The sequence below is a fragment of the Equus caballus genome, chromosome 4 (genome assembly GCF_041296265.1).
Source record: "Equus caballus isolate H_3958 breed thoroughbred chromosome 4, TB-T2T, whole genome shotgun sequence".
In the NCBI taxonomy this organism is placed as follows: Eukaryota; Metazoa; Chordata; class Mammalia; order Perissodactyla; family Equidae; genus Equus; species Equus caballus.
In genome coordinates, this window is record NC_091687.1 from 106,842,973 (window position 1) to 106,868,243 (window position 25,271).

General features: G+C 47.6%; 2 protein-coding genes across 27 annotated transcripts in view; one reads left to right on the plus strand and one right to left on the minus strand.

The window, feature by feature from the left end:
• Positions 1-1,222: 1,222 nt before the first annotated feature.
• On the minus strand, positions 1,223-11,335 carry TMEM176B (transmembrane protein 176B). 17 transcript variants are annotated; one of them, XM_023639985.2, is made up of 9 exons: positions 10,987-11,335; positions 10,167-10,335; positions 8,667-8,730; positions 5,717-5,925; positions 3,853-3,963; positions 3,448-3,504; positions 2,999-3,226; positions 1,937-2,056; positions 1,223-1,552 (listed from the first exon to the last, which is right to left on the minus strand). In XM_023639985.2, the coding sequence occupies exons 2-9, from the start codon at positions 10,182-10,184 to the stop codon at positions 1,460-1,462; spliced, it is 900 nt and encodes a 299-aa protein (XP_023495753.2). In that variant the 5' UTR covers positions 10,185-10,335; positions 10,987-11,335; the 3' UTR covers positions 1,223-1,459. The 17 variants fall into 17 exon arrangements, with proteins under 17 accessions (XP_023495753.2, XP_070122190.1, XP_070122191.1 ...); XM_070266089.1 differs by having other exon boundaries at positions 5,717-5,928; positions 11,013-11,334; XM_070266090.1 differs by having other exon boundaries at positions 5,717-5,928; positions 10,987-11,311.
• TMEM176A (transmembrane protein 176A) overlaps positions 9,134-25,271 on the plus strand; it is a 30,818-nt gene continuing 14,680 nt past the window's right edge. For 4 of the 10 annotated variants that reach the window (XM_070266105.1, XM_070266106.1, XM_070266107.1 and 1 more), the window contains exons 1-6: positions 9,186-9,318; positions 10,101-10,287; positions 11,090-11,200; positions 12,318-12,374; positions 12,526-12,741; positions 13,289-13,399. In XM_070266105.1, the coding sequence (XP_070122206.1) occupies positions 10,105-10,287; positions 11,090-11,200; positions 12,318-12,374; positions 12,526-12,741; positions 13,289-13,399 (678 nt within the window). In that variant the 5' untranslated portion in view covers positions 9,186-9,318; positions 10,101-10,104. Of the gene's footprint in view, positions 9,319-10,100; positions 10,288-11,089; positions 11,201-12,317; positions 12,375-12,525; positions 12,742-13,288; positions 13,400-13,542; positions 13,657-13,768; positions 14,065-25,271 lie in introns of those variants that run through there. The other 6 variants (XM_070266103.1, XM_070266104.1, XM_005609527.4 and 3 more) reach the window with 6 other exon arrangements.

Below are 25,271 nucleotides of genomic sequence, written 5' to 3' on the forward strand. Positions count from 1 at the left end.
ATTCACACAGGCAGCAGGAGGAAAATAGGCGCCTGTCAATCACCCAGTAGAACTAGCCACCCCCACCGCCCCCTACGCCAGGGGAGGGCAAACTTTTTCTGTAAAAGGCCTGGTAGTAAATATTCTAGGCTTTGTGGGCCATCAGTCTCTGTTGAGACTACTCAACTCTGCCCTGGTGCCATAGACAATGTGTGAACAAATAAGCGTGGTTGCGTTTCAATAAAGCTTTTTTTACAAAAATAGGTGGCAGACAGGCTTTGACCCTCAGGCTGTAATTTGGTAACCCCTGTTCAATGCCTCCATTTACTGCCCAATACTCTGAACATATTTCTGCCTTGTCTCCGTGAGCCTTTATTACACAAGCTTATTTATAAATCTCCATCTAGGGACTAGGCCAGTGAGAAGCCCCGGGGAGAGAGACATAGGCCCTCCACGCTTGGGGCCACGCCCCCCTCACTGCCGGAGCGCTGCACGTGTTCAGCGCAGCCTCTGAGGCAGTACTGCACAGTGGGTAAAGGTGGGGGCGTTGAGCCACTCGGCTTGGTTTGAAGACTAGTTGCTCTCCTGTGAGTCTGCTCAGTAAGGAAACCTACCTCACAGAGATTTCATAAGATTTCATAATGAAAATGCAAGGCTGCTTACTATGGTGGAATCAGAAAAAAGCCAGACTATCACATCTTTAATTCTCCAGACCATAACCTGTTTTCTTACCCTTTAGAAATGCTCACATCTATGTATTTCTATTATATATTTATAAAAAAATGAAAAAAGTAAAAAACAAATTGAGCACATCATTTACAATGAAAGTGAAGAATAATAGGTGTGTACGTAGAGAGAGAGAACCAACACTAATTACTACAAAAAAAGAAAGAAAGAAGGAAGGGAAGGAGGGAGGAAGAGAGAGATCTTGTTCCATGATTCACATAGTTCTGTATATTCAAGTCCAGGTTGTAGATGCTTAAAGACAGTCGTAGTAGATTGTCTTTAAAAGATTCTAAGCATATGAGAGATTTTTTCACTTTACATTGAACAGAAGGAAATCATAAAAAGGAGTGTTGCCGCTTGGGATATAGAGCAGAACATAATTAAATTTAGTCTCATTGGGACCTTGTTTCCATGTGACAAATCCACTCTCGTCTGATTCCATCCATACCAACACAAAGGCCCTTCACAGAATGCCATGTGTATAAACAGAAGGAGACCACAACCTTTCTGTGCAAAATTATTTTTCATGGTTGTTTATGTTTAATCAGCGTTGGGGAAAATGTGACAATACCTGTTCCTTGAATTGAGGACACTGGAGTGGGAACGGTAGGTGAGGGTGATGGGGAGAGGAGGAGGTGGTGGACAGTGGCCAAAGGAGAGGCAAGTATGAGGGACAGGGCAGCGATGGGCCCGGGGGAGCACCCTGGGCTACTCCGCAGGGACATGTGGGGATCCAGGCAGGGTCTTTGGCAGCTCACAGGATGATGGCAGCCGTGGTCTTCTCCTTAGACGGGGAAGGAGGCACTGAATTCTCCCCCAGGAGCTTCTTTTCTGACCCTTCCTCATTCTGAAAAAACAGGGGGAAATCAATTCTTGGGTGGAAAAGGATGGGGCAGAGTTAGCTTCATAGAACTTGAAATCAGGAAGAGGAAAGAAGGGGAAGGAAAAGGTGACCATGGAAGGGGAGCTAGACAAAGATCTAGGACAAAAAAGAGGGAAAGTGGGAAAATGAGAGTAAAGGAGGGCATGGAGAAGCAGAGGGTGGAAGTTAACCCAGGATGCACTGATTCCTCAGAGAGCAAAGGGAGGAGCCGAGCCCTGGAAAGAAGTTGAGTGAGGTTGAGCATGACTCTGCTAGGCAGTGTGCCTGGCCCCAATGTTTCTCCCTGTTCCCAGAGCCTCACCAACCAACCAGACCCTCTCTTTCCCCAGTGCCCCCCTGACAGCTCACCAGGGGCCGGGAGCTCTGGCCACATAAGCTTCGAAGACCCACACCCAGGGAAGCCAAGGATACAATGACCTGCAGGACACAGACAGCCAGGAGCAGAGCACGAATTCCTAGGAACAAGTTCTGGAGATAAAGGAAGAAAAAAGATACAGTCAGGAGTCCACTCCTCTGAATCTCCTCTTACTACCACCTTATCAGCCCAGCCAGGTATCAGATTCTGTCCAACTAACTACTTCCCACCAAAGCAGATTGCATTTTCCAACTCTTTGGGCAGCCACAGCTTCCACCCCATTTGCTTGCCAGCAAGATGACCTTACCACCAACTATGAAGAGCTGGGGTCTATTTCTCCAGCCCCTAGGATCTGGAAGGGCCTGTGACCACTTTCACCAATAAAATACAGTGGAAGTGACACTATGCCAATTAACGGGGTAGCCGTTAGCTGGCCTGGCAGCTTCCATTTCCTACTTCTTGGAATGCTCTCAGTGGGATGCTCCCTGTTGGAACCTAATTGCTGAGCTATGAGAAGTACAAGCCACATGGTGAAGCCATTGTAGGCCCTCTGGCTGATAGCCCCAGCTGAGCTCCCAGCCATGGATTTCATCATCTTGGACGTCCAGCCCAGATGAGCCCTCAGATGACTTCACCCACCATTGACATCTGAACTGCATGAGAAAACCCAAGTGAGGACTGCCCCTCTGAGCCCAGTCAGCCCACAGAATGTGAGAAATAATAACAAATTGTAGTTTTAAGCCACTACATTTTTAGGGTGGTGTGTTATGCAGCAATAGGTAACTGGAACAGCCACACACCGGGAAAGACAGAGGGTGGCCCACAATATCCTCTCTTAAATGTCTCCTCTTCGCCCCTCATCCCCTTTGATTCAGGGAATCTTCATGTCATGAAGGTCTGAGAAATGTCTTCAGCCTAAGCTAAAACCTCGTGAACAAAAGACCTAGGATGAGGTCCAAGCACAGAGAGCCTACGTGTCTGCCTTCCAGTGCCCTGGTTCCTTGGGAACAAATGGTTCTGATGAGTCCCTAGAAGATTGGACTTTCCATTCTCACCATCAGCATTTGCATGTAGACTTTGCAATAGTCCTTTCTCCAGCTTGAGCCGTAGCTTCTTTGCATCCATCTATACCCAGTGGTTGTGAAGGCAGGGGCTGGGGGATCACACACAGTGTCGATGTAGACGAAGCCATCACTTTGCCAGGTTAAGCTATTCACACAGAAGACAACAGCAGCCACAGCCGTGGCAACGCCAGCCAGGGTGAGCAGACCTGACACCCAGCCCTAAAAGAGAGAAGTTCAGAATGCAGACTCCCTCTGTTGATGGCAAAGCCATGGGGTCCCAGCCTCAAACCTGTCTCCTCTTCTCCAGCTTCCTAGCCCAGGAAAACCTCCCTACCCCTCCAGGAAGGAACCCGGGATATTGGGAACCAAAGGAGAGGAGACAGGAAACTAGAGCAGAAAGACTGAGACATAGGAGGGGGCAGAGGATGCCCAAGACTCACTGAAAGCTTGCCCCGGTGCTTCTCATGGACAATGGTCCCAGCTCCTGCTGTAATAGCCTGGGAAGAGAAGACACCAGAAAAGACCTCCAATTTACTCTCCTGAGATGATCTCCATCACCCTTCCCCCAATAGCTCCCAGAACAACTAATTGGAGCAGGATCCCAGGGACAGGCAAAGAAACCTGGCATATGGACAGGACTCCATTACAATTGCCCCTTGCCGTAAAGAGGAAAATGGAGAGTGAAAGGGTTTTGCCAGGCCCCTAAGGCAGCTTCCTCATGGCAAAGGGCATTTGGACTCCGGGTCTTGGGTCTCTTCCCCACATGCCTGACCCAGATCCAAGGGAACTTTCTCCTTGCTCAATGGCTTGCCTCCCACTGAGCTCACAGCCCCTTCCTTACTCACCACAGACCCTGCCCATAAGGCGCAGCCTGAGGCACGCAGCTCGGTCCAGGGTCCAAAGTAGAGAAACGCTCCAAGCGCACAGCTTACAGCCCCCAGCAATATCTGGGTCACCTGCAAGACAGAGCCAGACTCCTTCCCACAAAGCCCACAAGCCTCAGGAGCAGCCACCCAGCTCCCACCTAGGTGGCTTTCCTCTCCTTCTCCTCTGCCTTGACCTCTCTGCAGCTCTGATTCTGGAAGGTTCTGTTCCCTTACCATCCATGAAGCAGCATGTCCTATTCTTCCCCATCCCTCTGACATGCCAGGCTTTTAGCCTTCATCACTTTTTCCTAAACACCACACTTTTGTCATCCCACCTGATGGTTCTCACTTTTTTCTCCTTATTCTCCCTTGGGAATCACATCATCTTATCCATGATGGGTGAAAAAGACCCCCTCCAAGAAAAGACTGTGGTTAGCTGACAGCCTACAGTGGTCAGCTCCTTCAAGGGCCCCTCGTCTTTCAAGCCAAGGGCACACTCTGGGGACGGCTGCCCAGCCAATGGCTAAGCAAGGCAGTGTACAACGGCCATTTCCACCCAACGTGGAACTCCTGGAAGGGCAGTCTTTGCTCCAGAGCTCCCCACTGGGCTGGCAGAGACCTTGTCAGGCCTACATCATGGTCTAATGTCTCCCCCTGCCCATTTCTGCTCCCTCCCTTTTCGTTTCCTAGTTCTTACACCCCAATAACCTTTTGCACACCTAACTCCAACTCAGCATCTACTTCCTGGAGAATCCGACTATCACAGCCTCTTGGACATCACCGCCTGCATGTCCTGCTAGCATCTCAGATTCATCACACCCAAATTCCACACCCCACCCACACCTCCAACGTCTGCCTTCCCCTGACTTCCAGGGCTCCAATCTCCTGGTCAGCCACACTCCAAACCTCAGCATGTTCTTGGGCTCCTCTCCTCCCTTGTATCCCAAACCCTTTCACTCCCAAGTCACCGAGACCCTATCCACAAAGGATTTGGACTCCTCCCTTTCCTCGTCATTTCCGCTGTGACCACACAGGCGCAGACCCTTGTACTTCTTCCTTGGACACCTTCTAGCTGTGAGGCAGCCTAAAGCCCAGGTTCCTGCTTAGAATCCATCCACAGCCTTCCCACTATGGAAGCTGACTCAGGACAGACTCCTCACCCCATCATTCAAGGCTCTCGGCAATATAGCCCTGGGCTGCATTTCCAGGCTAATCAGCCATGAATCCCATTCTCTTTACTCTGATAGAACTTGCCCTGTGCTTTCTGGCTTCTTTGCCCTTGTTCCTGCCACTCTCTTAACCTAGAATTCCGTTGCTTCTATCTGTCTAAACCCACTCTTTCTCTACTAAAGGTCTGGCTCAGATGCCAACTCCTGCAGGTTGCCGCCCTGCCTCCAAGGACATCACCTAATCTGCCTTTAATTCTAGGCATTTGTGTAGTTGCCTGATCCCTTCTGATGCATGCTGAGCCCCTTTAGGTTGCAGCCCAGGGATCCTTTGAGCAGTTTTCCCTGAGGTGCCTAGCCTACTGCCTTGCATCTGCAGGCCCTCAGTGCATGTGGGTTCCATTAATCTGAATCAACAGCCCCCAGGGATTCTTCCACCCATCCCCACCTCTGGCCGGCACTGCCCCACTGCACCATCCATCCAAGCAGTCCAGCCTTCTCGTTCATCCAAACTTCTGTGGGGAACCTTCCAAAACCTTCTTTTCCCAAACAAGACGGGATATAAATAGTGAGTTCTCGTTGGGATTCAACCCATTCTCCTTTTTGCATCCTACTGAGGAAGGAGAGTGTCCTCCTCTGTGGCACCTCACTAACCAGCCTCTCCAGCCCACTCTTACCCCTAGTGCCAGCTGCCCATAGCTTTTCCTGGCCTTGGAAGGGCCACTGTCCCGAGGGCGAGAAAAGAGCTCCTTCAGGGAACCTCCAGCTTTTAGCAGTTGTGCCAAAGCCGATTCCTGGTGGATGTGGATGTTGATGTGGGTGGGCTGCGGCAGCGTGGAGGCCACATCGACTCCATTCAGAGTCACCATGTTTTGGGTCATCGTGCCTGCTGGGGAGAAGACGTACAGAAGTGAGGTCTGGGAACGAGGTAAGGCAAAAAGGAACACATCACATGAGTGAAGGGAGAGAAAACAGTCTCCTTGTCAAGTTCCAAAGGGCCTTCCAGTGTAGGTATCAATGTCATGGTGACCTTAATCTGGGGTGCAAAGCCAAATCGGCTCTAGAGTCTTTTACCACATATATTCTTGGACCTCTCCCCAAAACTATCTGATAAAGTTTCTCCGGGTCTCAGGTTGGACAAAGAAAGGAATCTGAATTATTTCAGTGACTTAGTATACATATTTACACATAATACTCTCATACGGTGAAAAAGTTCAAACAATACGAAAGGGTATACCTTTAAAACCCTCTCTCCTAGCTTTCTCTCCAACCACCTAGTTGCCCTCCAAATGGAAACTAATATCATCATTCTCTTACATATCCTACAATGATATTTCCTCCCCCAGTTTTCCCACAAACACACTGTTCTGCACAATGACTTGTTCACAGAACCACATTTAAAAATAATCCTGCATCAGTCCATAAAATGCTTCCTCACTCATTTGTGTAGTTACGGAGTATGCCACTGTATGAATGCATCATAATTTTTTTAAGCAGTCTCATATGGATAGACACCTATTTTTTTCTTACAAACAACATGGAGTTTGCAGGTCAGTGGAAAGGCGCATGTGTGTTTTGATGGATCTTGCCGTTGTGGAGCGACCTCCATGCAATTCACAGGCAGGAGGAAGGTCGCAGCTTACCCACAGCCCCTCCCCATGGCCAGCAGAAGGTGTCAGCAAACTTTTTAATCTCTTTCAAATGCATATCAGGAAAATTACATTCCAATGTAGATTTTAATCAATTTTAGGCAATAAAATGCTCCCTTTTCAGTGTATATCTCAACAAGTTTGGGCAAATTTGTACATTTGTGCAACCACAACTGGAGTCAAGATACAGAACATCTCTATGTTGCAAAAACCTCCCTAAGGTTCCTCCCAGAATAAATCCCCAACACCTGCACCAGGCAACCGCTGATCTGCCGTCTGTGGCTCTTCCAGGAGAGGTTCAGTTCCTGGTTCTCTTATTATGAGTGAGGTTGGTCATCTTTTCATATGCTGAATGGCCATTTTCGGTTCTTCTTTTATGAGCTCTCTGTTCATAGCCTACATCCTTCTTGTTTACTTTGTTTCATTTTGGTCTTTACGGGAGTTCTTTGTGTATTTGAAAAATTATCATCTGTGACTCGAGCTCCAAATATTTCTTTACAATTTGTGATGTATTTTTTGACTTTGCTTGAGTTTTTATATAATCCGAGTTTTCGATCTTTTTTACGATTTCTAGGTTTTACATCCTACTTAAAAAGGACTTTCCCATTTCAAGATTATAAAATAATTCTTCGTGTTTTCTTCAAAGTGGTTTTATGCTTTCAGTTCACATTTAAATGTAGATCCGTCTAGAATTTCTCTTGGAAATTGGAAGATATGAATCCAAGTTAGGTTGGGTTTTTATTTTTATTTTTCTTTCCCAGATGGTTTACTTCTGGAGGGCATGTTCTGTTTGTGGAATATATCATCTTTCTCCCACTGATTTGAAATGCTCCCCTGAGCAAAAGCAAAATTCCCGTAGGAATTCCGGTTTATTCTACTCTTTATATTCTGCCCATTGGTGTGTCTGATGGGTCATGCACCACAATTTTAATTATGAGTATACATTTAATATTTAGTTGAGCTATTTCATGTTATTTTTTTTTTTCATGGCCATTTTTGCTCACTTACTTCTGTGTGTGCACTTTAGAATCAACCTGCCTAGCTTCAATAGAAATTCTCTGTAGGTAACTCTAATGGGCCTCCTACTTAATTACCATCATTTAAATCATAATATTATTAATAACAATTCTAATAACACCAGCAAAAATAGCAATCCTAAAGTCTCCCCATCTGTATTCTATGTACTTTTCAAAGTGGTTTCACTCTCTCACCTACCTGGCCTCCTTTGAGGCATAAATGACAGGTGTTTGACAATTCTGCAGATGCACAAGGAGGCTCAGACTTGTTCACAGACACACACAAGGAAGTCCAGCTCAGATTCCACCCAGATCTTCCCTTGGGGCCCAGGAGTTCAGCATCATGTTGCAGCCCTGAATGTACCTTGCAGCTCCCTCTGAGCCCCCTGGGTACCACCACTCTCCTCACCCGACTCCCGCCCCCAGATCAGCCTAGCCCCCTGCTCTTCCACTGAAGCAGGCCAGCCCCATGAAGATTCCCCTCCCACACCACCGTGACTCCAGGCTGTGGGGCTCTTCCCTGCTGCTCTGGACACTCTTCTCTGCCCAGCTCCTCCCAGTGCCGCTGGAGTTGAGGACAGAGGACCAAGATCCCTGCTATGCCCTGGGCCCTCCACCCTCAGGCTTCACTCCAGAGGACCTCTCACCACCAAATCACCTGAACCTGAACTTCAGCCACCCCATGCAGAATAAAGGCCTGAGGCACCACTGAGGGTGAGGGAGAGCCAGGCTGATGGGGCCAGACACATGCCTCCCCAGCCATTTTCCTAGGGTCACATCCTCTGTCTATAACACCCATCCCTCCTAAGCAAGGCCTATGGGAACCAGGAATGGGGGAGAAGGCATCCTATGAGACAGGATGGAGGCTTTGGGGACTGGTCTTGGAGACTCCCCGAGAGAGAGGGGTCCTGCGGTGAGAGTCTCCTGGGAAGGGGCCCCGGAGCTGTGATAGCCCTGCTTACCTGCTGTCTTCTGGCAGCCACAGAGCAGAGCAGGCCTGGGAGGAGCCGACCTAGAGCTGAGGACCTGCTGGTGGGTGGGAGGGACGAGAGCTGAAGGAAGGAGGGGAGGGAGAAGGGCCTGCCCTTCAGCATCACATCCCAGAAAATAGCTGAGGCAGAGGGGCCCCTCTAGGGGGTTCAGTCTTGAGCAGATAATCAGGTTGGCTGGAGATGGCAGAACACGCTCACACACACACACACACACTCACACACTGGTGCCTACTCAGACAACACACACACTGGGCACACATACAGCACAGGCAAATCTTTGTTCAGAAAGCCCCTACCCAGGTGGTGGTTGGGGACACGACAGCCTCATGGGGTTTCCCAGGGCTGGTCAGCTCCGAGGTCTCCCAGGCTACCCACCTGGCCCCCAAGCTCTCCAGCACCAGAGCCCAGTGATCCTCCGGCGGCTGGAAAACCCCAGAGGGGCCCCTTTGCCCAGCTGAGTTCTGGGAAGCTTCACGCTGAAGTCCCACCAGTCTGGCCTCCATCCTTCCCTTTCTGGCGCTCCACCAACACCCTCCTGCTTCTGCACAGCCCTCAGCTCCAGCTCAGACCCTCCCGGCCCTCCCTGCTCACACACTCAGCCACAGATCCCTGAAGAGAGCAGGTGAGGCAGGCCCACAGCCCAGGTGGCCCTTTCTCAGAGACCTTTCTCACAGCCCCCCTCCCCAAGGGGTTCGCTTTCCTGCCCCCTCACAGTTCTCTGCAACCTCGCCCCTCAGGACTTGCTGGGGAGGGAGTGGGGGAGGGACCCACCACCCTGTGGAAGATGTGACTAGGGAAGGTGGCAAGAACAGAGGCCAAGTGCATCCCTGTCTGATGGCAAGTCAGTCTGGCCTGTGACCCCCCCTTCACCCACAGCTCGGTCCTTTCTTGGGGGCGGTGGCAGCTTGAACAGGCAGTGTGGGGCTGAGTGGCCGTTGGTGGAGAGGGAGATATTTAGGGGCTGAGGGGTGTCCCCAGGCCCAGCTGGGGAGCAGCTGCTGCAATAGAAGCCCAGCAGGCGGCTGGGACTTGGGTTCTGTCGGTGGCCTGAGGGCTCTGGAGGAGAAGAGACCTGGAGAAGAGCCAGGGTGGGGGCCACGATGGCAGGAGCCGGCTGAGAGCAGAGGGTGGAAAGGGGAGGAATACAGGGTACTGCTTGGTCCAGACCCCAAGGCCCTGGGAGGAGGGTGGGGGGACACAGCAGATGTGGCGTGAAGGGGGAGGTTCCAGAGGGCTCAGCGGTCACCACAGCCCCAGCAGAGTCAGGCTGTCCTGACATGACAGCCCTTGAGAGGGAGGACCTGCCGTGCCGCTCTGTGACTAGGGGCCTCCACCAGTCCTGAACTCCAGTGAAAACCTTCTGCCAACTTTTTCTCCATGACACTCCCATCCTCCCTCCCCCAGACAGATGTCCACAGGCATGGGGATGGTAGACGGTGGTGTCGTGGCCCCTGGGGGCCCCCAGCCCACCTGCATCGACGTGCACATCCACCAGGAGTCAGCTCTGGGCAAGCTCCTGCTGAGCGGGTGCTCCCTGCTGCGGCCCTCCTCCCAGACCCTGGGCAGCAGGCGGCTGCTGGTGGCCTCCTGGGTGAGTAGGGCTGCCCACCTCGTGGGGCCCAAGGGGGCATCAGGCTCTCTGCATCAGGAAAGGGAAGACCCATCCTCTTGCTGAGCACACTCTCCACCAGCCTCTCTGAATAGGACACTAAGCCAGTTTTATCTTGTTACTAGAAATCAAGTTCTCCTGTGTTCTGTCTCTGGCTTCTTTCCTCACAGACCAGCCTTTTCAATAAAAGCTCTAGTAGGAAGGGTAGGCTGTGGGCTAAAGGGGTGCAAAGGACCCATGACCATTTAAAGTCCTAGCTGGTGGAACCCTGAGTCCATCCCCTCTACACCAGCATAGGCTGACTTGTCTTCCCCTCCCCTCCCCTCCACTCCCCTCCCCTCCCCTCTCCTTTCCTCCACCTTCCCCCTTCCTCTCTTCTCCTCTCCTCCCCTCCTCTCCCCTCCCCTCCTCCTCCTGTCCTTCCCTTCCCTTCTCCTCTCCTCTCCCCTCCCCTCCCCCCTCCTCTCCTCTTGTCCTTCCCCTCCCTTCTCCTCTCCTCTCCCCTCCCCCTCCTCTCCTCCTCTCCTTCCCCTCCCCTCCCTTCTCCTCTACCTTCCCCCTTCCTCTCTTCTCCTCTCTTCCTCTCCCCTTTCCTCTCCTCCCCTCTCTTCACCTCTCCTCTCCCTCCTTCTTTCTCTCTCCTCTCTCTCTTTCTCTTTCCTGGGTTCTAACTGTTAATACTTGAAGTGGCAGGTCCTCAAAGCTACCGCAAGTCTTGGGGGCAGAGGGTTGCTCCTAGGCCCAGGAAGCTGGGAGCCGGATTCTGAAGTTCTTCATCTTTCAGGCGGTGCAGATCGTGCTGGGGGTGTTGAGTGGGGTCCTAGGAGGATTCCTCCATTTCTTCTACTACTCCCCTGTGCGGAACTCGGGAGCTGCCATCTGGACAGGCGTGGTGGTGAGTGCAGCCGGAGGATGGTTGATGGGCCCGGGAAGGGGCAGGTGGACCTGCTGTCAGAGGTCATAGACTGTCGCCATCAACACCCTCGCCATCCACATGGTGCTGTACAGTGTCAGCAATCAAAAAGACCCTGAGTCATCAAGGCCAATTCCCTATTTCTACAGATGAGAAAATAGCTTAGGGAAGTGGTGGTCTGTCTAAAGCCGCCCAGTCAGCTCTCCCGGCTCCCTGCCCAGGGCCTCTCCCACCAGGCTGGCCACCTCTCCCCATCTTCGACAGCAAATATCAACTAAGGATCTAGGACCAAGCTCCTCTCCAGAGGCTTGCACTGAGATGTGGGAGGCAGAATGTGCTGGAGAGTGTGTACCCTACAAGGAAGGGCCACTTGCCGCTCGTTCACTGCCCTCTGCAGGTCCTGCACATGGTGGGAATCCAGTGGGTATCACTGAACGACAGTGGTTAATGTCACCAGATGGGCTGTGCAATCTGCAATAAGAGCTTGGTGGGGAGGTCATGGCAGGATTGAGGGGTCATTTAGCATACCCACACTCACAGAATAACAGCAAAACACACTATTTATTGAGAGGGGCCAAAAGTAATCATCCTCAGCCACCCAATGGCAAAAAAACACTCGGATTAGTAAGAGAATTGCCAAATGGTATTCGGAGCCATCTGTCCACCGGGATATACCGGACCTCCTGCTCTGTAAGCCCAGCCAGGTGGGCTGCTGAGCACTGTTAGGACAATGCCTAGACCTGAGGCAGCTCGGAGACCTAGACTTCCACCCGCCATCTGGAACTTTCATAAAGCACCTGGCATTGCTTACAAAGAAAGGGAGGGAGAGCTCACACCTGGCTAGACCAGAAGCACTTTTCCAAGTCGCTAAAACAGAAGGTCCTGTAGCCTCAGGAGTTTGGTTCAGGCCTCAACTCCTTCACTGTTACCTTACTACAGACAGCAAAGCTTAGCTCAGAGACTTGGGTCCACATAGAGTGTTCTGGGGAAGGGCCAGCGATGCTGGGCTCTATCTGCTGCAGTTACAGAGGGAAACAGAAGTGGCAGCTGGAGGGGCTGCCTTTCCTGTGCTGACCCTCCGGCTTGACTCTCTCCCCAGGCTGTGCTGGCTGGAACCATTGCCTTCATTTATGAGAAACGAGGTGGCTTTTACTTGGTGAGTTTGGGGTGAGCAGGGGTTGACACGAGGCCCAAGCCTTCTGCCCCATCACACGCCAGTTCCACTGGGCCTCCCAGTCTTTTCACGGGGCTGGGCTCCAGGAGACACTGAATCACCAAGGTCTCTCTCTGCCTCCTCTCCTCACCAGGCCCAGCTGAGGACCCTGCTCGCCCTTGCAGCTTTCTCCACGGCCACTGCTGCCGTTGTCATTGGGGCTCGTAATTTCTATGAGTATCGCTTTGAGTCTGAGGATATCTGTGATATCTCTCCCTCGGGAAGCTGGCCCACCTCGGCCCCCCACACTCCAAGTCCAGAAGAAGTCAGAAGGCTGCACCTATGCCTCTCCTACCTGAACATGCTGAAGGTGGGTGTGCAGGGTGGCGGCAGCAGGCGGTGGGCAGGGAGATTCCAGACAGTGGACAAGAGAAAGGCTGTCCATCAAAAAGAGTGTCACCTATTCTGCCCCAAACTTGACTGCTGTCACCACAGATGTGGCATTGAACAAAACAGACTAGAGGGAAATACAAACATTGAAACAACAGGAAATGGGGCAATATTGCAAGTGTGCGAAGTGCTGCAAAGGTGTTAAATGTGTGTTCTCCCTTGATTCTCTCAAGTGTTGGGGTTGTCGGGAACCAGATCATAGCCCAAGCCTGTCACTGTTCCGATGAGGTTGCTGAGGTCCGATAAGAGAGGTCCCTGGCTGCCTCTGCACACTAGACCCATTGACTGCTGCGACCCACCCACCCCCGCCCCCGTCCATGCAGAGCTCCTCCTTCAGCCCCCTCCAGAAGCTACAGACTTAGGGATGAAGGGGTGGAGAGTGACACTGTGTCGGGGATGAGCGTAGGGACAGAGCACAGATGGCAACAGTCACTCTGGTACTTACAGCTTTACTCCTCTGTCCCCAGGCCCTGTTCATAAGCATCCGGGCCATGCTGTTGGGTGTCTGGATCCTGCTGCTTCTGGCATCTCTGGCCCCTCTTTGCCTGTACTGCTGGAGAAGACTCCGACCTAAGGAGGTGAGTCCTTAACATACACGTCTATATGTTTGGGGCGGCAGGGCTGTCCAGAGGAGAGGAATGGAAAGTGGATGGTTTGGGGAGGAGAAAAGAGCCCATTACAATGAGTCTCAAGCGGCATCATGCCTGTCTTTCTACCCCAGTGGTGGCCCAGCCCAGAGAGCCCCCATCCCTGACCAGGTGGCCCCCAGGCCAAAGATCCCAGGATGCCAGGGAAGTCCATATCCACTGTGGGACCTTGGGGCTCTTTGCATCAGGTACTGTGAGGCTGATATTGAATCTGGTTGACTCCAGAACTAAGCTGCCCTAGAGGAGAGAATTTGGGCTTTCTCTCCCCATCGGGCTCTCTCGCCCCTCCTCCTCCCTTAGAAAAGAGACCAGAAGAAACTGCTGGGAGGGAATGAGATCTAGCCTTGCCTCTCTTGAGGACTCAGGCCTGGAGCTGCTTCTGGACTGAGCATGACTGCATCTGACTCCTGGAAGAAGAACTCGACCGGGGAAAAGCCCCAGTTATCTGTCCCCCACAGTCACAGCCATGGCCACTGCCCTGCCCCACCAACCATCATAGAGGCTCCTGACATTTCTTGCCCACATTCACCCTCCTGACCTGCTTCATGTCCCCTCTTGAGCAGCGATGATAATAAACTCTCATGTCGTTGCTCCCAGCTTCTTGCTTAGTTATTCCAGGGAATTCCTCTCGGCTGAGGGAGGCAGTGGAGAATGAGCCACTAGCAGACCTACAATGCTCTTCCCACTCCCAACCTCCCCTCTGGGTCTAGAGTTGCTGCCCCTGAAAATAGACTTTCTTTGAGGGTGGTCCTGGGTCTGTAGGTCCTGGGTACGAAGGATGAGGGGAGCTGAGACTCTGAGCCCTGCCCTCTACAATTCAGATTTAAGAGGGTGAATGCTTGGCAATTTGAGAAATGGATTTTTTATTTTGACTGTGTGGAAATATTAAAAAGTAGATAACATAACACCAAGATGCAATCATTTTGGAAATCATTTTTTTAAAGGTAGGACATCCAACAATATGGTGAAATAGAAACCCTGAATAATTGTCCCATGAAAAAAACATCTAAAACTTCTGGATAAAATACGAATCAGACATTTTTTAATTCATGGCTAACCTGAATAGGCCATAATAGAAGTAGGAGCATGAATTCAGAGAGCTGAGTCTTGAAACCAGTATCTACCTGTTTCAGAGTCCCACAGCCACCTACACATCCTGTGGTCCACTAGGAGGACCCACGGATTAGCATACAGTTGTACTCATGGCTGAGTTTTATTAGAGCAAAAGGATGCACAGCAGTATCAACAAGGGAAAAAAGACATGTTAGGTGGACTCTGGAGGAATCCAGATGCAGGCTCCCTACATTCTCCCCCTGGTGACGGGCCACACAGTAACATGTATGCAGCGTTTCTGCCCAGGAAAGCCCAATTAAGATTCAGAGGCCAGAGTTTTTATTGGGGCCTGGACACACAGACACTCTGCCTGCACAACTACTGCAATTCAAGATTCCCAGAAGAAAAGCAGATGTCCACCTGAAATCACACAGTTTGTGCAGGGTAGGCAAGCAGACACAATGGAGTTCAGTGCTCCAGGCACGCAAAACAACCTTATCAGCATAGGAACATTCCAAAAGCCAAATTCCAAGAAGACAACCAAGGGCCAGCCCTGCAAGCAGGACTTGTAAGGAGCAGCCCTCTGCGTTACCTCTCTCCTGCACACTGCCTTAGTGGCGTCTGCCAAAACTCTCGTAACCCAAAACTGCACTTGATAACTGTGTTGAAGACAGTCAACAAATCCTAGAGCTGCTAGTAAATTGGGGAGTCAAAGTGAAGAACCCTGTATAAATCTGCAATTTCATGGGGCAATCGGAAAAGAAATCTACCTCGTCTAAGGATATGACAAGCAGACTCTTGGAGAAAGGAGTGAAATGAAGACTCATGAAGATAAGTTGACTCTAATACAGACTTACGGATTGAATTCCCACTGCTTAGGTGATCCAGAAATCCAGAGAAAAGAATTTAAAGTCCTCGAGATGGTAGTGACCCTAGACCCCTGTCAGAAACAAAGGCTGGAGAAATTCACCCTCACCTAGGCCTCAAATAATTCCTAAAAGCACTGTTTCACAGTATGAAAAGAAAACCTGAAATTCAGCATAAATTACAAATATCAAATCAGGAGCACAAATCCTTCAGTTATGGCCACTTTTAGATATGGGATATAAAATTAGCGTGTTTAACATATTTAAAGATATAAAAAAAGGGAGTTAAAGTATTGGCAAAAAGAAGAGATTATCAAAAAATGATCAAGCAGATTTTTTAAAATCCCAGAGAGAACTTCTAGAAATGAGAATTATAGTAATTAGAATCAAAACTCCAGTAAACAGATTAGAAATAGCTGCAGAGAGAAGTAGTAAGCTAGAAGATAGGTATGAAGAAATTACCTGGAATGCAACTCAGACAGAAAAAAGAGCTGGAAAGTAAAGAGAGATTTAAGAGACATTTAGATCTGACGTGTCTAGGCAGAATTCCAAGAGGAAGAAGTAGAGAGAATGAGAGAAAAGAAATATTCAGACACAATGACTGAGACATTTCGTGAATTAATAAAACACAAGATTCTCAGAGAGAGGAAGTGCAACAAGTACAAATTAGAATAAATAAAAAGAAATCTTCATCTAAACACATCACAGTAAAATTTCAGGAAACAAAGAGAATGTCTTAAAATCAGTCAAATGTCATTAACTAAAAACAAATGACAATATTACATCACTCTCTTCCTGGCAAGGAATGATTAATTAAAGGGTTATAAGATCCTTGCATTGTTCGAAAAGACGCAAAGATGTTGATTAAATTTAGTCTGTCAGCTTATTCATTTATGTGTTCATTCAATTAATACCTAATTTAAATATTTAAACTTAAGTGTTTTAGTAAAAGTTCACCTGTAATTATTAAAAGAATAGAAATAACCATAAAACTTTAAATCTCAATTGGAGAAAACCATAGAATGAGAAAAAATTCAATCAATGCAAAATAAGAACAGAGAAGAGATAAAAAGAAACATTTTAAAAAGTGAGAAAAATGGCAAGCCAAAAAATAGAAGATGACTATAAATTAAGTCATATGAGTAATTCCAATAAATGCAAATGGACCAAATAGTCCACTTAAAATACAAAGATAGACTGCACTTTTATAAAATTCATCCATATTCTATTTACAAGAAACACATCTAAAACAAGGATACAGAAAGATTGACAGTAAGAGGATGGGAAGAAAAAGATACAATAATTAAATTGGTACAACTCTATTAAAATCAGACTTTAAAGCAAAGAGCATTCCTAGAGATAAAGAGACCACTTGTGGCCAACCTAGCATCATTCTCTTCTTCCTTCTCCCATTTTATTCGTTCCTTCCTGGAATCAGGACCCCACACTTGCAGCTGGATGAGCCATCTGGTGGCCAGAAGGGTAACAGCCACTGGCTGGAGGTGGTGCAAGAGGAAGACCCAAGGAGCCTGGGCCTTCAATAGCATAACTGAATCTGCGGAACCAGTCTTGGATTGCTTACCTTTGAATGTATTTATATGAGAAAAATTAATTCCTTGCTGATTTTTTAAAAAGAAAAAGAATTTTTTTTAACATTTACAATAACAATGAAACTATAAGTTACCTAGGAATAAATCTAGATACTCAAGACATTAATAAAATCATAGAACATTATTGAAAAATGTTTATGAATACCTAAATAAATGGAAATACGTACACTATGTCCATAGAAGGAAGGACTCAGTTTTGTAAAGATGGCGTCTCCCTCCAAATTGATGCATGAATCCAATGTCATTCCAATCAAAATCTCAACAGAGTTTTCTCAGTACTTGATTAGCCAGTTCTCAAATTGATACAGATCAGAAGATCAAGAACAGCAAAGACAATTTTGCTGTCGCCTGAAACCCAGATAATGAGTTGGACAAAGCAAGCATTCAGACCACATGGTGCCCCAGTTGGCAGAGCTGTACCAGAGACAACAGGGAGAGTGAAGCAGGAAGGGTGCTCTGAAGGAGCTCTGAACTTGCAGTCAGAAGACCTGAGCACAAATCTCAGCACTGACACTTGATAGCTCCTCAACATTGGGGCGGCTACAAATACCTCCTGAGCAATAGTCTTTTCACTTGTAAATTGTGGGCAATTATATAAAAAACCCATGGCTAGCGTGAGGATAGAATGATAAATATAACAGTGTCTAAAAATTGGACACCTCAAGGTACAAATTAGTCAAACAAATGTGGATCATGGATGACAGAATTTGGGAGAACAGAAAGTACTCACCAATCCCCAAATCCTCTCTGCTTCTTCCTTCAAATGAAGTAAAACAGAATCTCCATGGGGCTGGCCCCGTGGCCGAGTGGTTAAGTTCGCGCACTCCGCTGTAGGCAGCCCAGTGTTTCATTGGTTCGAATCCTGGGCACGGACATGGCACTGCTCATCAAACCACGCTGAGGCAGCGCCCCACATGCCACAACTAGAAGGATCCACAACGAAGAACATACAACTATGTACCCGGGGGGCTTTGGGGAGAAAAAGGAAACAAATTTTAAAAATCTAAAAAAAAAAAAACAACAGAATCTCCAGATGGGAATATTATCCCCTCCTTCAATCTTCCAGAAGAGCATTCGAGAAACTAGAGCCATAGGGGGCTGAACCGTGCAGACACAGTAGAAGGTATGGCTTCGATGCATAGGGATGGCAATGGGGTGCCCTTCAGCAGAGACTAGTATTCTTCCCCAATTTTCGTTCTTCCTTTATTCCTTTGTAATAGGCCACCTGGATATTAACTGGGCATACAACGTCTCAGAATGCAGACTAGATTTCCCAACCTCCTTTGCTGCAAAGTATGATCAAGTGACTAAATTCTAGACAATGTGATTCAGAGGAAATGTTGTGTGCACCTGCCGGGCCGTACCCTTTAAGATAGAGGTTGTATCCCTTGCCCACTATGCTCTCTTTTATGATGCTTGGAATGCAGGTGTGACAGCTGGACCTAGAGCAAGCCATCTTAGACCATGAGGTATTTGGGAATGGAGTCCATTCTTGGAGAATAATAGCACAGGAAAAGTGTGACCGCTGGCGTAACATACTAACCCTCGGTGCCTGCCTAGACGTTTGTGTAAGAAAGAAACTTGGATTATTTTACATATTCTGCTACTTACAGCCAGACATTATTCTAATGAATACATTTTTACCTCAAAAAGAATGATGGCTAAGCCTGTCCAGTCAGCACATTGTGGATAAAATCCATCATTTAAAGAATGAATATCTCCCAGAGCAGAGGCTGGAAAACATAACGTGATTACAGCTAATTGGAAACTGTTTATATATTTTTAAAGAAGAAGGATTTTGGGGGGCAACATGGATAAAATGAGAGTCAGAGGAGAAAAATTGGGGTTTGATCAACCAGCATTAGGCCAATAAGAGAGACGCTCAGGTTCTCAACTTACTTGAATTGTCTGGACCCTGTACCTGTCCCCTCCATATCCTACCGCTTGGATACACTGAGGACATTTCTATCACCCCACACAGAAGTGTTCTGCTTTGGTCTAGTCTAGTCCAGTGAGTGGGAGGTCTTCCATGGTGACCCACTGACCATATTCCTTCCGGCCCACAGCACAGCCCTGCCAGCTGCCTCAAATATAGCGAGTTCCACATTTCCCTAGACTTGCTCATGACTCTGCACTGACTTTCTCCAGAAAGCGTTCTTATAACTTTCAGGAAAGCGGGATCCAGTCCATGATCTTCACCTAAGACCTGACACCCCTAGCTTTGTACTTGCTCCTCAGTCCTTCAAAATCAAGGAATGTATTACTTATATCCACATATCTCAAAACTGAAAAGAAAAGCAGGGAGAGGAATAACACGAAAGTCAGGGTAGCAGTTTCCTCCTAGCAGGGATGAATGGGGAGGGGAAAGGATGTGTCTAGAGAGAACTGCATAGAGATCTATAGTAGTGCTCACATTTCCTTCTTAACCTAGATAGTGGACATATTATTATCATTATTATTAAAACTGCACATATACATTTTATACCTTCTTCTGTATGAATGATATAATCACAATGAAAAATACACACGAGGACTCCTTATGCTTGAGTTACTTCAAAGTTACAAAAACAATGACTAGCGCAAAAGTTATTAATTATATCAGTTAATATAAAGCTAATCAGCAATAACCAAATGGACCTTTTTTCTTCAGCATGCCCAACCTGGAAAAGGATCGAAAGCCTGAAAGGCCAATGAGAGACAGCTGCCTGCTCAGGGGTCAGGGGTCCTCAGAGGTGGTGGGAGTGACAGTCAGAGTAAGGCTAACCACACTCCCAAAAAAACCACTCTATCTGTCAGGGCCCAGGCAGAAAACAGATGGCACACTCAAAGTGGGTCATTTGGGAAGTGTTTGATAAAGGGACTATTTACCAAGATGCCAACAAAGTGTAGGAAACTGTAAGTGACAGTGCCATACCAGAGTTGGTAACCAAGATGAGTCAGGGAGGATACCATTATTACCCCTAGGCCCAAAAGATGAGGAAAAAGAGCAATTGCTGTGTTAAGACAGAGACAGAGAAAGCTGACGAAGATGGTGCTTGATCTGAGCTGTCATCTTCCCAGAGAAACACAGCCAGCCTGAGATGATCTTGCAGTGAGGAATCCTGGGGAATAAATACTCTACTACCCGCCTCTGATCTCTTGCTAGTGTTCCCCATTTGCCTTTCCCCAAAGGAAGTCATACATCATGAGAGCCTAATGATGTGATCCATATGAGACACCCCTTCACGGCACAGAGAAGGCTAGAGAAAGGTGGAAAGAACATCTGGAGAGGCAAATGAAAGATATCTGGAACAATTACTTTGTGTGTGAAGAAGTATGGTTGCAAACTCCCCAATTTGATGAAAGACAGAAACCTACAGACCCAAGGAACTCAATGAACCCTAAACAGAACTAATTCAAAGAATTATAAGCCCAGACATATCATAATCAAACCACTAAAGACAAAGAAAAAATCTTGAAAACAGCCAAACAAAAATGACCCCACTACCTATATAGAAGAGTGATCCAAATTACTGCAGTTTTTCCTCAGACACCATGATGGCCAGAGGAAGTGACACAACATCTTTTTTTAATTGTTAAGTATGGGCACAATATTGTACAGCAACATTTTAGTGTGACTACAAAAGGGGGAGCACAAGGGACATTATTGGGGGAGACAGTACTGCTCTTTATCCTGATCATGGTGTTGGTTACACAAATCTATATGTGTATTAAAACTCACAGAACTGAACACAGAATAAAAGAAGGTCAGTTTTACTATAATGATAAAGATATAATCACAAGGAGATAAATTTGAGTTTATTTGTCTATCTCTATCTCATCATCTCAGAGTCATTTCCAGATGTGTATCTTCATTTTGCCCATCAAAACAGGAACCTCTAGCCTGTGGCTTTAGCTGTATTTTCAAATAAACAAATTGCTTTTGAATTTTATTTAAAACAAAAGTCAGGGGTGGCTCTGACATCCGATTTTCTACAGAAGAGAAAACCAAAGATCTAGCATTCTCTGAGGAGGTTAGGGAGGAGGGGGGGTGGCCCAAGGGAGACAGAAGCTGAGGAGGAGCTGTGGGCTGGGCTTGTGAAGGGGTCAGGCAGAGGGAAGTGGTTTTCTCAGAAACTCAGATCAGCCAGATGCAATAAACAAAGGAGGCTGCCAGATTCTGACAGTAAAAGACTACTTCTGAGCAGAAGGTCAAACTGAGTTGACATTCGTTTATCTTAATGAAGAATGGAAAGAATTTACAACCAGTCGGGCCATAAAAGGACTGATTTAGAAACACTGTAGAAGAGAAATTCATACCATCTTTAGCTTGAGAAAGAAAGTAATTCACCAGGATCTTTATTTAAGTTTCACCCTGAAAATCTTTCTTATGACAGTATGTCTTTTAAACTTCATGATTAATGAGTTCAAAAACAGAAGAATTTAAACTCAAATGCCTGGTTCCATATCAGAATTCCTCCTTACAAGCCATCCAGATGAGATTAACCTCGCCACCTTGTGGCTACAAAAAGTTTTCTTCGGAAGAAACTAGAAAAGAAAAAATTAATTTTTTCACACAATTCTTTGAAAATTATTAATGAATTATTGAGCAAATATATTCTAATATCTCCCAGGTGGCAGGCACAGTAGGTAATGGAAATGCACCTGGGAACAGGTGGGACAGCCCCCTGCCTTGTCTAACCCAGGTGACATTGAGGAGTAAGGGGCCAAGAAATCATGACATCTTCCCCTCCTCTACCAGGCACGCCCCATGCCACCCGCTCTACTTGAGCCAGTTGGTCAGAATCAGGCCATTACACCGCCAAAACCCCAGAGTTAGAGGGCAGGTGGGGGTTTCCTACTACACCACTGTCTCCAGCCAGTTTTCTCCCTGTCCCACCTCATCTGCTCCAGGGACACACAATTCAGGAACCAGATATCCCAGTTCAGAGCTGGAGTCAGCCCCTGTCACAGCCCACCCGGCCTGAGCATCCACAGAGATGGTAGCTCAGTGCTGCCCCAACCCTGGCCCAGTGAGCCACAGGTCTGCCGATCCAATGGGAAGACCTTCCACAGTCACAAGAATAGTGGGAAACAATCTTCGGAAAAGCTCTTCTCAGAAACTTGGGCTCCATGGTGGAAGGACCCCAGGAGTGGCCTCCCCCTCCCCGACCTAGCCAAGTCTGCGGTCACAGAGGAATCTGCCTGCCCCTAAGAGGAAGCAGGGTGACCCAAGATCCAAAGTAGAACGCCCTGAGAGCTCAGCTCCCAGCCCCCAGCACGATCTGATCACCTTCAGCACAAAAGACAAGAAGGATTTTTTAAAATGGGACACGAAAAGCACCAGCCATAAACGCAAGGACTGATAAATCCAAGTGTGTTCAAGTTAGAAACTTCTGACCCTCAAAAAATGAATAAAGAAAATGAAAAGATAAGTCATATAACATGATGAAATACTTATTGACAGATATAATTAACAAAGAGCCAGTATCCAGAATGTGTTAAGTTGAACCATTTGAAACTGCCATTTTTTGTAGGTCAAATACCAGCAATTTCATATGGTTTAATCTAGTATAAAGAATTCTTACAAATCTTTAAGGCAGACAACCCGAGAGAAAAATTGGCCAAAGATTTGAGCAGACACTCTACATAAGAGGAACTCCAAATGACGCGTATGCATAGCAAACGTCCTCAACCTCATCAGTATTCTGGTAAAGGTAAATTAAAGCCACAATCAGATAACACAAACTAATCGGCCATATTTGGCAAAAAGTTAAAAGTCTGACAATAACAAGTCTTGTGAGGATGTGGAGGATTGAACACTCTCATCCACGGCTGACAGGAAGGTAAACTGGTACAACCACTTTGAAAAATATGCATGTACTAGTAAAACCGAGATATATGGCTTACGGCTCCACCATTGCATTCCAAGGCACACACTCAGGTACACATAGTCAGCAGCTCATATGTCCAAAAAGGTGTATAGAAGCATTGTTCATAATATCCCCAAACTGGAAACAAGCCTGGGATCCATCCTCAGCAGAACAGATGTATTAATTGTTACAAACTCCCAGAGTAGAAAACTACCTAGCAATGAACAACCCATAACTACCTGAAACTGAGCAAAATATGCAAGACACCCAAAATGCCTTCAGTAAGATTCTATTTATATAAAATTCAGAACAGGCAAAAACAATCTATATCCTTTAGGGCTGCATACATAGATGGCAAAACACCAGTCTAGAGAAAAGCAAAGAAGGGATTTGCACGAGAATCATTCTGTGGGTCACCCGTAGAGGGAAGGAGAAAGGGAGAGGGCATCATTCAGGGACTGCAGCTGCTCCTGGGACAATGAGCTGTTTCTTGATTTACAGGTGCATAAATTTGCTTTATGATTAATCATACAACCATATTTACATGTTTAATGTTCACCTGCGTAAATGTTATATTTTACAATTAAAAAGAAAAAGAAGTCAAAATTCTGCCAAGTTCAAAGATCTTTAGACAAATCTTAAGGACAACAGGAAGGCAAATGTCATTGAAGTGGTGTAGTGGCCTGGGTAGAAGTTTACAGATCATAATCTGACTTGAAAACTCGAAATGATAGGTCCCAGATCTAACAGGGAAAGCTCAATGACCACCTCCTTTAAGTTATAAAGTCCCTATTTTGGACTATAAACAGGGCTCAGGGTGTCCCATTACAGTGACAGACATGGACGCAGACACATCCCAACCAGGTACTTTAGTTAAGAAGTCTCAGCAAGTTGGAAACGCATTCCCCAAAATTGGGAACCACAACGTAAAGTCGAGTAGTACTTTCAAGAAGAAGAAAATAAAACCAACATCAAGGATGCCCTTAGTTCCTGGAACATTTGAAGCCAGAAATAGTGGGAAACGCAGTAAAAGAAGCTGAGGCTAGACATAAGGACTGAACGAAATGGAGAAATACAACAGCAGTTAGAAACGCTCCCCAGAGTATGGCCTCCCATTCCTTTGCTGAACTCATAAAATCTCGTGTGGTTTGGAGGCCCGGCAACAGATGATAGGAATTTAGAAGGGTGGTGCTCCCTCTGTTCATCACAGCCTGACTCACAATAGCCAAGACTTGGCAGCAACCTAGGTGCCCATCAAGGGATGAATGGATAAAGAAGATGCATATATACACGATGGAATACTACTCAATACAAGAAATGATGAAATCCTGCCATTTGTGATAACATGGATGGACCTTGAGGATATTATGCTAAGTGAAATAAGTCAGAGGGAGAAAGTCAATTATCATATGCTCTCACTCATAAGTGGAAGATAAAAACAATGATAAACATATAGCAACAGAGATTGGATTGGTGGTTACCAGAGAAGAAGGGGTTAGGGTGAAGGGGGTGATTAAGCACATGTGTGGTAACAGATTTTAAATTGTCTTTGGGTGGTGAACATGATGTAATCTACACAGAATTCGAAATATATTACGATGTACATCTGAAAGTTATATAATGTTATAATCCAATGTTACTGCGATGATAAAAAAAAAAAATTTTAAAGAAGGGTAGTGCTATCCCCAGTGGCTTGAGGGATATATCTCTGTCCCCGCCAGGTAGGGAAAGTCAGTCAGTCGGTAGCATAGCGCCTACCAGGGCACACATTCAACTTTTGCCAAATTAATCTGAAACCATGAGAACCGGAAGGTTTCCAACTCCCCGAAGCCGCGCTACGGAGACACGAGGTGGCGCTGTTAGCAGCACGGGGTGGGAAGGCGGGGCTTACGGCTCGAGAGCGGCCATATCCTCGTAGCCAATGGACAATCTGCCTGCCGCTCACTCCCTAACAACCAATGAGGAGGGAGTTGTGCTGCGGCTGACTGAGAGGACACGCCTCGGCGCGCGGTGAGCCTTGAACTCCGATTTGGGGACGGCCGGGGTCGCTAGGCTGGCGGAGGTTGGGCCCCGCACTCCGAGGCTGTCCCCGCCGGGTGCCCCGACCCCCGCCACCCGCGGCACCCCACTGGACAGCACCCACAAGAGCTGCTCCTCCTCCCCCTCCCCTTCCTGGAGCGCCGGGGCTTAGGCGGGAGGAGGGACGGGCCCCCTGCACTGCCGGGCTGTATTTGCAGTCACGCCGAGCCCACCTCGCCGGGGGGACTTGCCGCATCACTGGCTACAGCCCTTTCTCAAATGGGCGCCACGTCCTCGCGCGGGAAGCCCCCAACCAACACATACGCTGCGTGCTCTTTGTAGCTGCCTGACCTCCCCAACCAGACTGTGAACCCTGACGTCAGGACTGGCGCAGGTGTGTCTG

Bases quoted from the DNA above. Each gene is read 5' to 3' on its own strand.
- TMEM176B (XM_070266087.1), bottom strand. The intron at 5,929-8,666 runs GTAAGCAGGGCT...TCTTCTCCCCAG, and splicing joins TGGCTGCCAGAAGACAGCAG to CAGGCACGATGACCCAAAAC. The intron at 3,964-5,716 runs GTAAGAGTGGGC...TCTGTCTTGCAG, and splicing joins ATGGGCAGCTGGCACTAGGG to GTGACCCAGATATTGCTGGG.